This window comes from Panthera tigris, chromosome B1 (assembly GCF_018350195.1).
Source record: "Panthera tigris isolate Pti1 chromosome B1, P.tigris_Pti1_mat1.1, whole genome shotgun sequence".
Taxonomy (NCBI): domain Eukaryota; kingdom Metazoa; phylum Chordata; class Mammalia; order Carnivora; family Felidae; genus Panthera; species Panthera tigris.
In genome coordinates, this window is record NC_056663.1 from 102,561,069 (window position 1) to 102,579,286 (window position 18,218).

General features: G+C 37.0%; 1 protein-coding gene and 1 long non-coding RNA gene across 4 annotated transcripts in view; one reads left to right on the plus strand and one right to left on the minus strand.

The window, feature by feature from the left end:
* Positions 1-311: 311 nt before the first annotated feature.
* The window catches only part of TNIP3 (TNFAIP3 interacting protein 3), a 92,021-nt gene continuing 74,114 nt past the window's right edge, over positions 312-18,218 (plus strand). For both annotated transcript variants that reach the window (XM_015539997.2, XM_015539998.2), the window contains exon 1: positions 312-397. In XM_015539997.2, coding sequence (XP_015395483.2) covers positions 366-397 — 32 coding nt within the window. In that variant the 5' untranslated portion in view covers positions 312-365. The remainder of the gene's footprint in view (positions 398-18,218) is intronic.
* LOC107180153 overlaps positions 16,334-18,218 on the minus strand; it is a 46,527-nt gene continuing 44,642 nt past the window's right edge. Inside the window, exon 3 of one of the 2 annotated variants that reach the window (XR_006216803.1) lies at positions 16,334-16,736. This is a non-coding gene — a long non-coding RNA (uncharacterized LOC107180153). The other variant, XR_006216804.1, reaches the window with a different exon arrangement.

The following is an 18,218-nucleotide window of genomic DNA, read 5'->3' on the forward strand; positions in this document are numbered from 1 at the left end:
GTTGAAATGTCCAGCCTTCTTTTACCTGCTCCTGGACAATCTCTCCCTGTCACAAGACTCTTCTTTAACTGAAAGACTGAGTCTTTAATGTTTATACCCAGCGTTTTACCTTTGCTTGAAACTAGGCAGAAGGCAAGTTTGTGGTCTGTTTTCTCATAATTGGCAGTGCTGAAAACAAGACATGAGAATAAAAACATTTTTGATGAAAAATGCATTTAACGGGTGGTTTTTCTCCTCCAGTCACTGACATGGTTATCTTCCCTTGAGACACATCCAAGCCTCATGTCCTTCATATTTTTCTTTCCTTTTAGATTCCGTGTGGACAACGCATAAACAAAAACGAGAAACACGAAGAGAGACTGGTAATGTTCACCAATCAGCAAGAGGATTCTGAAAGGTAACCATGACATTTTATTTAGAGGGTGTGTGCCTCTCCTAGTAATGTTCTACTGGACAGCACTTCTGCTGTCAGAGATGATGAGTCTATTATTAGTAGACGAGAACCTATCTGAATCAAACCATATAGAGTAGATAAGAAAAAGAGGATGGAGAACAGTGTGGACGTTTTGAACACATTTTCTTTCATTGCTATCTCATGGGCAAGAATTATGGTAGTTTATGGAGGTTTTGCTTCTTCTTCTTCTTCTTCTTCTTCTTCTTCTTTTTTGTTTTTTTTTTTAAGTATTTGGTAAATTTCCCTTGGCAAGTTTGGACCTTAAGATAATTTCTCTTGAATAGCAGAAATGTTCTCCTTGAAAACAACTCTATTTTATTCATAAGGTGAAGAGGTAGCTGTATCTTCACTCCTCAGTTATCAAATCCTTAGCTCATGGATAGGGTGAGAAATTTACTAAATCCTTTACCAAAAAAATCCCGTTGTCAGTCACTTTCCACATTCAATCAACCCCTTATGGCTTGTCTCAAGCCTCATCCTATTCGTTGACCTGTATAGTTATTTCTTCGACTTTTTATTTGGCACCTTTTGTGTGCAAGATATTTGCTAGCTACATGCAAAAGATGAATCAGGTACAGACTCTATCCTCTAGCTGTTTGCTGTTCGCAGGTAAAAACCCAGGCGCATACCTCAGGATAATATATATTCGGTGTTTGCCTCATAAGTGAGGCACAGATATGTTGCTCTAAACAATCAGAGGAAGGTGAGAATCCTCTTTGCAGACGTAAAGAGAAGCGTGAAGAAGGAGTTGTTTGGCCTAACTTCTGGCAAAAATAAGATGGGAGAAAAGATAAGAAAGAGAAAGAAATGGTGTTCCAGGTTGAAGGCGTAAATGTCCTCATAGGAAAGTTGAGGACTTTTGAAGGGACCAAGGGAGCAGTTAATTGCGGCTTCCACATCTGGCATGTAATACAAAACACATCCTGAGTGAGACACCAAATAGCCAAGAACTTATTCTGTAGGCTGAGGTTTCTCTGTCTAGAAAGACAAAACTTCTTTCAAGTAAAAGTCTATTTGAAGAAATAAGTCAGTGTTTCTCAAACTGGGGTTCTCATAAGCCCCTCGGTCTGAGGCATATGTCCAGGGTTCCGGATCTGTGAAAACCTATTCATGAAAAGGGGTTCATATGTACTTCCAATATGAGAATCATGACCACACACAAGGGCAGCCACTACAAATTTTGAACAGGGGACTGACAACAGGCGAATCTGGCTACAGTGTTTAAAACTGGCAAGGGGGAAGAGTAGGAGCTTGAACAAATATAGAAATGGTGATTTCTCTTATCCCTCTCAACCAGTATCTATAACAAGCATTTTATCCTATAATTGTATAAATTTAGCATTTTATTTTGTACTACTCTTTATTATTCTACAACGGTGCTGGGCGTGTAAGTCTCGTGTCCTTGTAACATTTTATCCACTTCAAGACAAAGAACGTGTCATACAACAACATAACCTGCTTTAACAGTAGGTCTACAGACAAGCATTGATCCATTTCATACAGTTTTACAACATGTAAATGTTGTATAAATTTATATTTATATCACAGGAGTACTCTGGGGATTTCCTGATTATATCGACAACCTCTAAGATACTACAGATATTATAGAAGCATAGAATACAATCTATGATGCTGAATGATTTCTAGGAAAGATGATACCCATTCTCCGTTGGTAGAAAGGCCCATATTTGCCAACTTTTACAGTTTAAGAGAACGAAGAAAAGCGCAGAAAGGACAGAAGGAAAGAGGGAAGGAGGAAGTAGAGGAAGGAAAGAAGACAGAAACATTGTTTCTGTGTTTTGAAGATATGTATATCTTTAGCTTTGTCTTCAATATATCCACTCTATAAAGAGGTAGGGACTAATCTTTTCTTCAGGCAGAGAATTGTATGAACTCAGTAGCCTCTTCAGTCTTATTCTGTTGCTTCCTCCTGCAGTGCACATTAATACTGAGATTCTATTTACCGATGATGACAATTACACAGAATTTAGAAGTTAACATATTTTTTTCTACGGTAAGAAAAAAAATTGTATTTCTGAGAGAAAGAGAGAGAGTAAGTAATTTTAAATGCTCAAGAGATAGTTTTCAAGTTAACCTTTTAAGGTGGCTATGACTCAGGGTCCAGAAGAAGGGTGACTGGATGAGGCGGACATTGTAGTCTGTTTTTGTCTCAGGCAAGTTGAAAAAGAAAGGTAAAAAAGGAGATGAGAGGCAACAGGGCAACAACAGAATAGTGAGTGCTGAGTCATCTTTTCTTCTTGCTTTTCTGCATGGACTCCTTTCTAATTGAACCATTATAAGTTCTGCAGGGATATAACTTTCCATCTTTTGAAGTACTACATATTCATATTATGGATGTCATACCAAGCTTCTTTTTCAAAGTGAAAGTAAAGAGTGGAGGAAACAACTCTGATCCCAGTGGGGGATTATCAAAGTAAATACAATATTTTATAGTTTTTACATTACCCTTTAACAGGATCTCAAAGCCTATTGTTTTAAAAGCAATCCCACTCAACATATTATGATCCTGGATTGGTCTTTGTTTTAAAGTACTTTTATACTGCCAACTCCTCATCTTTATTGTTTTTAATTTTTTTAATGTTTTTATTTACTTTTGAGAGAGAGACAAAGACAGAGCACGAGTCGGGGAGGGACAGAGAGAGAGGGAGACACAGAATCCGAAGCAGGCTTCAGGCTCTGAGCTGTCAGCACAGAGCCTGCAGCAGGGCTTGAACTCACGAACTGGGAGATCATGACCTGAGCCGAAGTCGGACGCCCAGGCACCCCTTGCTAGCTCCTCATCTTAATTGTTCTTTCTTTTTTTTTATTTTTTTAACTTTTATTTATTTTTGAGAGACAGAGAAAGACAGTCTGAGTGGAGGAGGGAAAGAAAGAGAGAAACACAGAACTCGAAGCAGGCTCCAGGCTCTGTGCTGTCACTCAGAGACTGACATGGGGCTTGAATCCACAAACCACAAAATCATGACCTGAGCTGAAGTTGGATGCTTAACCGACTGAGCTACCCAGGGGCCCTCATCTTAATTTTTCTAAGGTAGATGTTTCCTTGTCTTCACATTTTATTTTATGAATTATATTTTTAAATGAATTATGTGTTCAGAAAATTATAGCCTAGCAAGGAAAACTACTGTGATTCATTATAGCCTCAAATAGAGGTAATCTCAGAAAAATAAAGTGAATGGTAAATTCTCATGAAGTATCTTTTACCTGGCCTTAAACTTATTCATGTTAGCACTCATTCAACCTATGTACTAAACACGATTGAATACAATCTCAGTTATTCGTTGCTTTCTGGGAACAATGTACTGGTTTCAGATGCACTTAAGGAGCTCCTGTGTCTTTCCACATATTCAAAGTGCTCAAATTTCTTTATTCAAAGCACTGGTGTACTTTAAGAAAATTAACCAATAGGGATGCCTGGCTGGCTCAGTTGGTTGAGCTCTGACTCTTGATTTCGGCTTAAGTCGTGATCTCACAGTCGTGAGCTTAAGCCCTGTGTCGGGCTCCCTTGCTGGGTGTGGAGCCTGCTTAGGATTCTCTCTCTCCCTCTCTCTCTGCCCTTCCCCCCATCCTTCTCAAAGGAAGGAAGGAAGGAAGGAAGGAAGGAAGGAAGGAAGGAAGGAGGGAAAGGGACAGAAAAAGAAGCGATAGTTGCTGGGATTTTTGTTTTTTGTTTTGTTTTGGTTTGGTTTTTTTCCATATGAATACTACACTCCCCTCCAGATGCAGTATTTGGCAGTCAAACAGCTGCTGGCTATTAAGTGTCCCTTAAAGCTCCATTTTTTGCTCATAAAGGGAAGAGAAGTGTAGGGACTTTTATGGGGTGACAGGCAGATGTTTTTGTTGGAGCAAGACTATGTATGTGGTGAGCAAAAGCTAAAGTGATCTCTTTTATGATATCATCAGCATTTTTACAATTCCTTTGGCCTCTTTGTTTTTAACTGCCTTCTTACTTGACCTTAAATTAAAGTATTTTGGAAAGGTAGAATAAAGGGCCATTTATACAGTTGCTGTCCACATTACAGACAAGTCAATGGGACCATCTACTTTCTCAGACAAACAGAGATTATTCTCTGTCCATTCATATTGTTTCATGGGGTAGAAGAGAAATTGATCTTGAAGTGCTGAGTAAGTATTTTTAATGACTCACAGAACATCACACATCATCATTTTTTCTCATAAATTTTACTAATTCTTAGTCATGCTTTAAGCAGTTTCAGTATTAAAGTTCACAAAACAAATTTGTCAGTTTTTCATGAATTATAGATATTCAAACTAATAAAAACCAAAGTCATACTGGGTTTCTGGACAATAGTCTAAGTCTTTTCTCTTTCTGAGAAAAGAAAGTGCTATCTCAACTATGTGTTTATGTGTAACACATTAAGTAAAATTAATGTTTATTGGATGGATAAATTCACAGAGATTTAAGCAAGGGACTTTTGGAAAACTTGTGTTTTCAGCGAGACTCTATAAAGCACGTTTTGGAAGAGGCTCTTCATGTAAACAACACCCATGGGATAAACATAGACTTCATTTTCTGAGGCCTAGCTTATATAGAATGCCTAAGAAGATGTCTGTAGCATATCTTCTGTTCTGCCTGTTTTTAATACCTCATACCTCCATAAATTCTTTGTTTGATTCCATGCAACAATCATTTGTAAAATTCCTACTATGTGCTAGGACGTGCTGGGGAGATGTTGTTGGAAGGAATACCAAATTAGAATCCTCCAAAGAATCTACTTATCAGTTCTCTGGGAAGGACTAGTTCTGCCTCTCAGCATGAAATCTGTGTATCTGGAAACTGGATCTGCCAGCTTTTATCTTAATAGAAATGTCTTTGATATTAACTGTGGAGAGACAGAGCTTGCTTAGAGGTCTATACCAGATCCTGGGCAGGTCACAGACAACACACAGCCAGCTGAATGAGTTATGTATAAGTTTTTCCGTTTGGCAACTCTTTCTGTTTGGCAGCTCTCAGAGTTGCCGTTTTGTGCTGAAGGCTTCAGAATTTAAGCTAAAGGCATCTCCTCCAACGTGGTAATTAAATACACAGATCTTCTAAGCCAGTATAGTCAGTTTTCATGGCTCAAACTTGACACAGTTCAAAGCCAAATAACAGGATGGAAGGTACTGCATTAGCAAAATTCTGATTTTCAGCGCAGTTGGAAATAATAAATTCACAATTCCTTTCGTGCTGTTCAGACAGGAAGTTGTGTGAATACACTAAGTGATACAATAATGAAGAAAAAAAAAATGAAGGGACTCGAGTTTAGAAAGTTCGGCTTGGTTTCGGCTTAGATCTTTCTCTTTTATTCCTTAATATAAATTGAAAATTTAAATTTAATATCCTCAGTAAACTGGGTTCTTTTCATCTCTGGTAGGCTTCTGCTTCGAAAACTAGCTACGTCTGTTCAAACATGGGTTTACTTTAGAGAGTAGATATGTTATGTTCAGAATTTGTTTGCTATAAATTTTTACTCCCCACTCTTAGACATTTATATCATTTGCTAATTTGTATTTTGATATAATACTCTACCTACCACTTTGTATTCTGAATATACTGCTCTGTTAGGATTGTAATTACTTACATCACACATCACCTCACTTTCCAAGGCAACTGGACTAGAGATTTATTTTTCCGTTTCATGTCTAGAAAATATTCTTAAGCCAGGGACATCTGCTTTCTGAGCACAACTGCTTTCATTGTTTTAACCATGTAAGACCCCTCATTCTCTTTATATTACCCGAGTGGTGTTTTCAATCATTGTGGAAGATACCAGCACATTAAAAAACAAAATAAAACTTTTTTTAAGATTGAAACCGTTTGGCTTACTTGCCTTTTAAAAATTGTTTTCATTTTGCTCTATACCTTACCACACTTTATTTTAGAACACAAGCAAGAAAAGAAATATAAATATTAGCAGCAAAACTTAAGTTTCACACCCTATGCTGTCATTATTAATACTTGAATGTGACATTGTTGGGGTGATTTTATTCATAATTGTACTCACACTTGTTTACTATTGTACAAAGGTCAGAACATCTTTACACATTCATGTCTAAATTTAGAGTAGGTTACAATCTACACGGAAAAGTATATGATTCTTGTTTATTTCCAACTGCTTCCAAGTCTTATCTGCTGAATAGTTAGTTGCTTCTAATAGGAAAAGAGCTGATCACAGTGAGTGGCGTGCATGGTAAGTGCCCTGAAAATGTTTGTTGAGTAAGGGGACACCTGGAGATTAATTTAGCCTGTAAGGTGGCTCTATTTTTATGCCAAGGGGAACCATTTTCTGGTCATTACAAAATAACCTGCCACCATGCCATCTTCTTATCCTCCTTGTCTTTTTCTTTCTATTTGAAAGTAGTTTTTATTTTCTAATTATAATATTAAAACATGAGCTATAAGTCAGTTCTTTCCATGTGTGGTCACTCTAAGAGTTGCTTTATTTATGCAAAAGGCTTTACATGTTTAAAATACAGACAAAAAAGAAAGAAAAGAAAACTCAGGTTTAAACCTACTCTCCAAAATAACTACTGAATATTTCAGATCTCTCTCAACCTTTCCATTTTTTTTTTTTCTTTAAAAATAGGTCCATTGTTGGGGAAACTGAGTGGCTCAGTCAGTTAAGCATTCGACTTTGGCTCAGGTCATGATCTCAGAGTTCTTGAGTTCCGGCCCGCGTCAGGCTCTGTGCTGACAGCTCAGGGCCTGGAGCCTGCTCTAGATTCTGTGTCTCCCTCTCTCTCTGCCCCACTCCCCCTCAAAAAAATAAATAAACATTAAAAACAATTTTTTTTTAAATAAGACCATAGCAAAAGATTGTCTTTGAAACTTTTTTTTTTTAATATTTATTTATTATTGAGAGGCAGAGAAAGACAGAGCATTAGCATGGGAGGGGCAGAGAGAGGGGGAGACACAGAATCTGAAGCAGGCTCCAGGCTCTGAGCTGTCAGCAAAGAGCCCGATGTGGGGCTCGAACCCACAAACTGCGAGATCATGACCTGAGCCGCAGTTGGATGCTTAACCAACTGAGCCACCCAGGCGCCCCCCCTCCTTTATTTATTTATTTTTTTTAATGTTATATTATAAATATTTTCCCAGGTAAATATTTCTCAGTAGTATCCAGTTATATAACTATTTCAGCGTTTATTTAACTGGTTGCATGTTTGAGTTGAATTCAATCTTTGTCTATTACAAACGATGCTACAACGAGCCCACTTGTATTTAAACTTTTGTGCACATTCACTTTTGTTTTCTTTGGATAAATCCCTAAACGGGGAGTGTTGAATAAAAGTTTGGAAAACCTCAAGACTTTTTATATGTACTCACAATGCTCTCAAGCAGAATAATGCCAGTTTACCTTCCCTGCAGGGATACAGAGAGTAATTTTTCTGCATTATTAGTATTGCTCCACATATTATTTAGTGTTGAACCAAGTACTACTTCAGTCTGGTCAAAAGTTCTCTCCTAAGAATGTTCTCCCTCACTTGAGTTAAAAGTTGCTCTGCTGCTTTAGTTGGTTGACTTTTGAGAAGTCCTCCTCAGTAAATGAGACACCCTACCTCTGATATTTTCTCTACAGTCAATCCCTTCAGATGCTGTTTTTTCTAACACCCTCCCTTCTTGAACTCCTTGTTCAGCTCTCCAATCTGGACTGTTACTCTTTGGCCTATAGTGCACTTTTACTTCCTAGAATTTTCTGTACCACCTCAGAACTTCTGATCATTGGGTCTTTTCTGGCTGTTCAGTTTTTCTAGCGAGGACTTTTCCAAATGTGTAGTCTTGAGACATATGGCTGGTTATGGGTATTGTGAGCAAAAACGTGGGAAGAGATCTTCTACTACAGTTTTCTATGTAGATTTTCATGCAACCCCTCACCCTCACCCCTCTCTGTCCTCCTCTGAGCCTCTGTCCCTGAGCCCAGAGGCTTTTGGTTTTATCTTCCCAAAAGAATCAGTCTCTGGCTACGCATATAGTGTTAAAGATGGTTGCCAGGCTGCACGGGTTCCTGTGGGAAGAGACCTGAGGGATTCAAGTGCTCCAAAATCAGACACTGAATCACTTCCCTCGTTTCCCATTTTTTCTTCAGCCCTTTCAAGTGCTTAGCCTCTCAGAAATTCTTTGGAGAAAATTGTCCTCACTTCTTGCTGGCATCTTTCTTTAAAGAGACTGGTTTTAACTTCCTGTGCCCCCATAATTCAATTGAAACTTCTTTTCTTCTTCTAGAAAGTGATTAAGAAAATCTCATCTACTGGTGTCTCCTTTTCCAGTTCTCTTTGTCCTTGTGGGCTAATGATAGTTTCAAGAATTCATTTCTTGGGATTCTAACAGGGTTTCAAGAAAAGAAGAGTTAAATTCATATGTGCTATATACCTTATTGATATAATGTTTATCTGCTCGTTACTGAAACAAAGTATGTCAAGATCAATTGTAAGAATTATTTCATAAGTGAGACTTGGTGTTTAATGTTATCTGACATTTTCAAATTAATGGCCAGAGATAGGTGAATTATCAAGTGTATTTACTTCCAATTAATTTCAGAGTGTTAACTTGTCTCATTTAATGCTTTGCCTCTGAATTTTACCTTACTGATCACAACCCCAACATTCTTGGTGCTTTCATTTGTCTGCTCAGCCTTAGCCCAGTCTTTACTTTTAGCCTCTCTGAATCCCTTGGTTTTGGAGTGTCTTTTCTTCAGCATAGATTTGTTTTGCTTTGTAAACCACATTGAAAATCCTGTAGCCGAGTTAATCCCATTTCCATTTGTTGATAAGACGAGTGTATCTGTTCTCGATTCTGTTACTATTTGATGTTAACATTAATATCAGATTTACTTTGTTTCTCTTAATCTGTCTTATTTGCTTAGATTTGGTACTTATTTTTGCACTTAGGAAAGCTTGTATTTTTGTTTTAGTAGTTGACTAACTCTGTGCTAATAACTCTTAAAATTCCCTTGATCTTTTTTTCCTTAATTAGTCTTCTACTATTTGTTAGATTTAAATGACATTTGTTGACTTCTATCTATAACTTATGCAGCAATCAATGAACTTATTCTAATATCTATTTTTTCCCTTCTCCAATTTTTTTTCTTTTTCTAAGTTACTTTCACTTTGTAAGAGCACATAAAATTTACGTAACACTTTTTCATATTCGTCCTCGCCTTTGTTTTAGTTCTGGATGTATTCTTAGGTCTACTATTTTAATACTCATCAACAGTCCTTTTGCCAAAATTTCCTTTAGTTGTGATACATATAAAACAGCTTCACTGGATGCAAAATTCTTTACTCATACTTTCCTAAGTTAAAAAAAAAAAATCTGTGTCATTTTTGTCTTGTTTTTGTATGTTTCAGTCAAGAAACTTTGTAAGTTTCTTGGTATTTGTTTTTCCCAGATGAACATATTTTTTTCTGATTCTTTAAAAGTAAACAGTTTTGCTAGACTCTGACTTGTAATTTCCAAGGTATATGATGGGCACTTTCAACAACAACTTTAAGGTTTTACTTTTCCTTTGATTACAGTTTTAACAATAGTTCTACTCCATTATTTTATTTTTCTTAATTGAGGAAAATCCATTGTATATAGGATCTTTTTTGCTGTTCTATATTTAGTACTTTCTTTCTGAGCCTTTCATTTTATTTTTGTTTCCTCTACTCAAAACATCTTATTAGACTTGCCATCAGATCTATTCTCCCTTGGATACTTTGTAATTTGGGCTTCACCTATGAGATGATTTTCATCATTGTCTTCAATTTCTTTCCTGAATTTGGTCATATCTCATTTTAAATTAAAAAAAATTTTTTTTTGGGTCCACTTCTGTTCTGAGTTTTTTGAATTTATGATTTAAAGTCCTCTTTTATATCTAATAATACTTATTTAGAAATGTTGGAGGGGAGGTGTTTTATTGCACTTTTCCTCTGTTTTGTGTTTATTGTTTTATTTTTAATTAAAAAACACTTTGTAATGTTTACTTATTGTTGAGAAGGAGAGGGCAGAGCAGGGAAGGGGCAGAGAGAGGGAGAGAGACTCTGAAGCAGGCTCCACACTGTCAGCACAGAGCCCAACGTGGGGCTCCAACCCACAAATCATGGGATCATGGACCTGAGCCAAAATCAAAAGTCAATCACTTAACTGACTAAGCCGTCCAGGTGCCCTGTGTTTGTTGTTTTGGAGAATATTTTCATCAACTAAAACCTTTTGATTGTCATTTTCTATTTTCTTCTTTCAGTTTTTAATGGATGTTGCCTGTCATTCTGTAATCATTTTTCTGGACTGGGTATAGCAGGTGTTTCTGTGTAGATATGGTGAGTGTGTCTTACTAGGTTTCTTAGTCTAAGAGAACCCTCTTCTGTTGATAAAGATAACTGCTTTTTCTTTGGTAGTTGATGTATTTGAGGTTGATGTATATTCTGATTTTTATTTCCCTAGGGTTCAGTTCCACCGCTTGTTTGCTTATATCCTTTCACCACCAAATTCCACAGAACACTTCTTTCTTCCAAATCTCATGCCCTCTGTTCAGTGGTGCCTTCCCAGGGCTGCCACTGTTAAGAGATCTTGGGCTTCCAGCTTCCAGAACTTTGAGAAATACATTTCTCTTGTTGAAGCAACCCAATCTGTAGTATTTTGCCATGGAAGTCTGAGCAGCCTAAGATACTTATTTATGCTGCAGTTTCCTGTTATTGATTTTATTTGCTCTCCTTGTTGATCTGTAAGGATTTGGGAAAATGTGTGGAGGAATTTGGATGAGGCAGCTGCTAATATCTAATAGGCATCTAGAAGCCCAGGCAATGTATTGGCAAGTATTCCTTAGAGAAGCACAAGTGCTGTTATTATCAACCTTAGTTCGATTGAAGACTATTGGAAATGCTCTAGAGTGTACAAGGAGTTACCTCATCTCTATACAGTGGGGATCTTTTTTAAAAAGTATTATATGGCATAATTTATTAGAGGATGGTGAAACCCTTTCTCATCAATGGCTCAGGGCAGCACACCTACCCTTCTGAGCAAAGCTGGTAGCAGAAGGTCTTATTTATTGACCTTAGAAAAGGGCATCTAATATTTCAATGACACCACTTAAAATCAGTATTGTGGTTAAGAGTGTGGTTTCTTGAGTCAGACTGCCTGAGTTCAAATCACACTTTTTATGTAAGTTACTTAATCTCTCTAAAATCTTCATTGTCTCATCTTCCCAACGGGGATAATCATAGTTGTGAGTATTAAATAAGATAATACGTTTAGAGCTTCTGACACATAGTAAGCATTCAATCAACATGCAGATCTATTTAAAACAACCAATTAGCAACCAAATTAGGTTATGGTATAGAAAACAGTTGCCTTAAAAGTATTTTCAACTTTCAGTAATTTTCGCTTAGAAGCAGTCATGTGAGATTAGGTGTAAATTATACGTAATACCCAAAAATGTGTCACGGATTTGTTTCTTACAATAACAAATATAAGGAACATCTAAGACAATTCTTGGCCTATAGTAAACTTTAATAAATATTTGTTGAGTGAGTAAATAAAAGATCATATAACAAAATGATGTAACTGATATTTATCTCACCCCATTTGGGATCAAAGAATAGAGGATCTTGATTCTTCTACAGTTATTTTATGGAACTTCAGAAGTACAAATAAATGTGTGAGATTTGCCATAATTTTACTGATCTGAATGTATAAGGCTAATACGGAGGCTTGTTATTTCCTCTGGGTTCACTATTCCTTCTATATATGATGATATTTGGGTTAATATAAACAGCACTTATACCCTTTGTGACATCTTTCTTTCTGACAGCAAATGAGTGATTTTTTGCACACCAAATTCTCCCAACACCAGCTGGGTGTTCAATTCAGTTCATTCAATTCAATTCTGACACTAACTCCCTGGAGTTAGCACAGGTGCCACAGTTTAAGTGTTGAGTCCTCTAAGACTGACCCCACTTTGAACTCCAGTCACAAACCCCAACAGCCACCTATACTTCTGACTGACCAACTATACATTTGAAGGTTCCACAGACCTCTCTTCAGGTTCAATAACTCATTAGAATGGCTCACGGAACACAAGAAAACATTTTTACATTTACTAGTTTATTATAAAGCATACAGCTCAGGAAAGGCCAAAAGGAAGAGATGCATAAGTAAGGTATGAGGTGGGGGGAAGCCGGGACTGGGCTTCCTTGCCCTCTCAGTAAGCCAGCCCAAAGATCTCTAGGAGTCCCTCCTTGGGTCACCTCACTAGGATAAATGTAGGTGTGATCAAAAGGAGCCCTCTGTGAATAAGACACTCTTATCACTCAGGAAACTCCAAGGGTTTGAGGAGGTCTGCTAAGAACAAAGGCCAAAGACCAAGTATACTTTTATTATACCACACCCAGTTTTTGGCCTTCTTGTGTAAATTGTTCTGCTCCTCTGTCTGGTCAACTATGCCTCAAATCTGCATGTTTGTTATCCTTGTTTTCATTCACTAACATCTTAACTCAGTGCTGAAGCAGTTAAATAAAACACTTAAAAATCATTATGAAGTAATGTGGAGGAGAGTAAGATCTAAAGAAACATAGCACCTACATAGAATGAGTCAATAACAGAGTAAGTCAATGACATTTAACTATTATAAATCATGTATTGGTCTGTCCTGGTTTCTACCAGGCTTGAATAGGCTTAACCTTAATTAAAATTTCTCTGATTTTTCTGAAACTTGTTAATTTTTCGCTGTGATTTAGAAGTTCCTTCTATAATTATCAGAATTTAATGTCTTCTTTATGTTTTAGGTTAAAATAGATCATTGACCATTGTTTTTTACTCATCCTGTGCTTGTTTTCATTGTACTTTTGAACAAATCTCTGAACATTCAGGGTCATCTTTTCAATTGCCAGTAGCTAATAATGCTAAAAAACAGGGAAAACAAACAAACACCAAAACAAAACACAAGAAACAAAAAACAAAAAACACAAACCCAGACCACATACACAAGATATTCTCACTAATGTGACCCTCCATGACTGTTCTTTTCCAATGAGAAGATTTTCCTTTACCTGACCACCTCATTTTGTTCTTAGCTCTTTGCCCTTTGGAGTTAATACTTAAGTTTATTCCTATTTTGAGTCAAAATGTCAAGAGGCAACCCCATAAATACAAAATTACATAGTTCTGTACCCTCAGGGGCTTAGTACAAGAAAAACCCAGAATAGATCCAAGTCTAACATTTCAACACCTTTAAATACATTTGTATTTAAAAAATCAAAACACTAAGTAATGTGTCTGTGATAAAATGCCTCTGACAATAACGAATAATTTGTAGATTATCTTTAAGGAAGAAGTTCATCATCATTATATTTAACTTAACTGCAAATCAGGAAATAACTGTGGCTTCTTTATTATTTTAAGGTGAGGATTAAATTTGATCAAGTCTTATATTCATATCATTTGAATATATGATACATATCATATATCAACATAACTAAAAGTATGTCTTCATGGGGATTTCTTAAAGACATCCAAAATAAGAGGTTCAAAAAAAAAAACCTCTATTTCTCTAAGTATCTCAAATTTCCTCCTCCCTCATTCTTCTCTGTCTCAATAAAGGACAACTCCATTTTTTTTTTTTCAGGTGCTTAGTCTAAAAGAACTTTAGAGGCATCCTTTAACTATCTAACTCTCTTCCCTCTCTCTCTCTCTCTTTCTACCTCCCTGTCTCTCTCTCTCTCTCTCTCTTTCTCTCTCTCCCCCACCTCCTTTCCTCCTCTTTCTGGTTAAATTACACCCAAAATCCAATCCTTTTCTATCCACATCCCCACTACCACTCTATCCATACCATTAGTGTCCCTGCCTGGATTATTGCAATTATTTTCCAAATAGGCCTATACCTTTTTCCTTTACCTCCCTTTACACACAATCAGAGTGATCTTTCCAAAATATGTCACATCATACCACTTCTCTGCTCAAAACCCTCATCTCTTCAGAATAAAAGCCAAGATTTTTTTCTTTAATTAAAGTATAGTTGATACACAATGTTACATTCAGGTATACAACATAGTGATTCAACAACTCTATACATTATGTTATGCTCACCACACACACACACACACACACATACACACACACACCAAGATCTTTTTTAATACCCATAAGCCCTCCTTGGGTTGACTCCCTTTTACTTCTAGTATTATCAGCTACAGCCCCCCTTCTAGCTCTCTCTACTCTAGTCATACCTTCTTCCTTGCTGTTTGTTGGACATACCAAGCAAGCTCAAGCCTTAGAGTCTTGGCCCTGGCTACCTTGACCGGAAATACTGCTTCCCCAGTACACTACATGGGTCACTCCTATACTCACTGTAAGTCTTGCTCAAATGTCACCTTCTCAATGAGCCCTGCCTTTGATCACCTATATAAAATTACAACTCCTACCTCCCCGAACCAACACCCATGATCCCGATCCCATTTAACTTGCTTTTTATTTTTTCTATGACCCCTATACCTGTGAAAATGCTAGACAAAGAACTACTGCAGATGGGAAAGAAAAAGGAGCCCATAGGGAAGGTCAGTGAAGAACCAGGACTAGCAATTATAGAATAGAACAAGCAAATAAATAATAACCATATTGAAATATGATCAACATCATTGGTAATTAGGAAAACACGAATTAAAACAACAATGGAATACCCATTTTGGCAAAGATATTAATATATCTAGAGCTAACTCGTAGCAAAAAAAGTCCTACACATAAATGATAGAAAAGAAAATTGTTATAACCAATTTGGAAAGTAACCTGGAAGCATAATTAAAAGTTTGAACATTCAAACCCTTTAACCCAACAATCTGGCTTTGGTAAATCTATTCTATATAAATAAAGTATCATTGTGTAAGAATATATTTAGGTAAATATTTCTATTACATATTGATTGTAGTGAGATTAAAAAGGAAAAAATAATTAGAAACAGCTTGATATTCCATTATAGGGAAATGATTAGATGAATTTGGTCCATTCATAATTTTCAAATAATATTTGGCCATTAAAAATAACTGGTTAGAGCTATATGTATGAACCTGAAAAAAATGTTGAGAGTAATACAGAATAACCAAATAATTAGCAGAGTAATGTATAATATGACTATATTTTTACTTATTTATTTTTATATATTTTTATTTTAAAACAGAAAGAAAGAAAGGAAATATTGTATATATATATATGTATGTATATATATATATATACACATATATATATATACATATATATCTATATTTGTTATGAGCATAGGGAAAAATATGGAATACTTATGTTAATACTAATTATCACAGTAAGGTAGAACTCAAGGAAGAATACAAATATTACTGTTTTCTTTTTATCTTCTCTAATGCATACTTATTAAAATAGATGTACTTTTATAGTGTAAAAATTTTTTTTAAAGTTTATTAATTAAAAATACATAGCCTTGGGGTGCCTGGGTGGCTCAATTGGTTGAGCATCCGACTTCGGCTCAGGTCATGATCTCACAGTCCGTGAGTTCAAGCCCCACGTCAGGCTCTGTGCTGACAGCTTGGAGCCTGGAGCCTGCTTTGGATTCTGTGTCTCCCCCTCGCTCTGCCCCTCCCCTGCTCATGCTCTGTCTGGCTCTGTCTCAAAAATAAATAAAAACATTTAAAAAAATTTTAAAAATACATAGCCTAATATTTTGATAAATATGCAATGTTTATGTATCATACCAGAGGACCTAGATTTTTTTTAAGATTTTTAAAATTTATTTTGGAGAAAGAAAGCACAGCAGGGGAGGGGCAGAGAGAGAGGTGGGGACAGAGGATCTGAAGCAGGCTCCAGGCTCTGTGCTGACAGCAGTGAGCCTCATGTGGGGCTTGATCTCACAAACCATGAGATCGTGACCTGAGCTGAAGTTGGATGCTCAACAAACTGAGCCATCCAGGCATCCCCAGAGAACCTAGATTTTTATCTCCATTCTCAAAAAGAAAAAAGTGACATTTTTAAATCAATTATATGATTTCAATATTGGGTTGACCTAAGGTTGTTCCTTTAACTTACATATGAGGAAAATGAGAGCCACATGCATTTAGCAGTTTCTTGGTTTATGACCATTGACTGAATGAATAACTGCATTAATTTTTAGGCAAAAAATGAGCTAAGTACTTGCCCAAGTCACAGGTAGGTAGTGGCAAAGACACATCTAGAATCCAGATCTTCCAATTCCAGGTCCAGGGCTCTTTCCATGACCACATAGGCTTGGAAGACCAACAGGGAGAAAGTTGTTCGTGTTGCCTGAAACAGTGATAGGCTTATCTAGAAAACTTACAAGTATTCCAGCTCTAAATTTGTCTACAGCAAAAATCATAGTGAAGAACCATTAGTTACGTTTTCCTCTTAGAAGGCTTATTTTTTGTTTGTTTTGGGTTCTTTTGCTTTTGTGTTTTGTTTCTTGAAGCATGCAAAATAATGTTTAGAAATTAATTTTAAACATATGAGACACAATACCAATAGAATACCTAATAACCAGATGCTGTATTCTGGAGCCTGCTGCTCTGTCAGAAGCAGGCCAGTGACCACATGCCGTCTTGCATGGTTTCTATCGTGAGTCCTCCTGTGGTCCTTTCCAAGCACTAAATAAAGCATCAACATGGCTACCCAGTTGTTCCCTTTTGTGGAACATTTGATTAGCACCTTTTCTGGACTTTCCTCACACCCCAAAACTTCCTCTACTTGCCCTCTACTCATTCAGGCTCATCAGAAGCATCCACTGACGTAGCTTAGAGTCCATTCATAAATTAACTATAGTTACTGCAGCCACCAAATTTCCCCCTTGACCTTCAACTCCCACTCTCTTCCCCAACACACAGTTCCATTTTTACTAATATTCAGAGTCTCTTACCAAAAAGTGACCTTTACTTTCACTCTCACCTAGCAGATCCAAAGAACAGTTTCACTTTGTGATAATCTCCTCCCGGTTAATTCTCCCTCAGATACATTATTTTCCAGTACAGTTCTGGTTTTTCTCTTAATAGAGTCTGAGCAGAGGACTTGGAATGGCCAACCAGGCTAGGCTGGAGTTCCAGAAATCTGATGGATGAAAAGAAACAAAAAGCTCTCTGACGGAATAAAAACAAACCAAACAAACACACCAAAAATCTGCTTAAGAAAGGATAGCCAGCGTGCCTGTTTGCCCACAGTAATTCCCTGGTCAATAAATCAATCATGCAGTAAGTGTCAGCCAGAGTTCTTTTTGAATTAGATTGTTCTGTCATAGGAAAAGGATGTTTTCTGATCAGCAGTTCGTTGGTGGTTACCAAAAGCACTACAGGAACTGGAAGCCTGCTGGTCAGGGCTTGTGCGCTCAGGGATCTCTTTATGCATCCAGAGACTGCCAGTGGCCCTGCAGCTGCCAACGGCCAAAACTCTGTGTAAAGATGAAAAACGTTGCTTAGAAGCGTGGAAAATCCCCTCAGCCTGACAAGTTCTAACTAGGTACGGTTTTGAGAAATTGGGTCTAAATAAAGACTGCTGAGGGCCCTACTACATCGTTTTTGAGAAATCTTGGACTGTTAAGAGTCCTATTCTTAAAGAGTATGCAAAGGGAATCTGTCATTTTTGTAAAATGTCTTCTTTGTAAAAATTCTTCTGCAGGGGTCCTAGGAACTCGCTGCCATTGCTTAGTACTCTCAGGTGGGGATGGTGTCCCCTGTTTGGGTGAGAATCGGCCAGAGGAAGTTCCTTTAGCATGTCTGTATCCCTGTGGGGGCAGTAAAG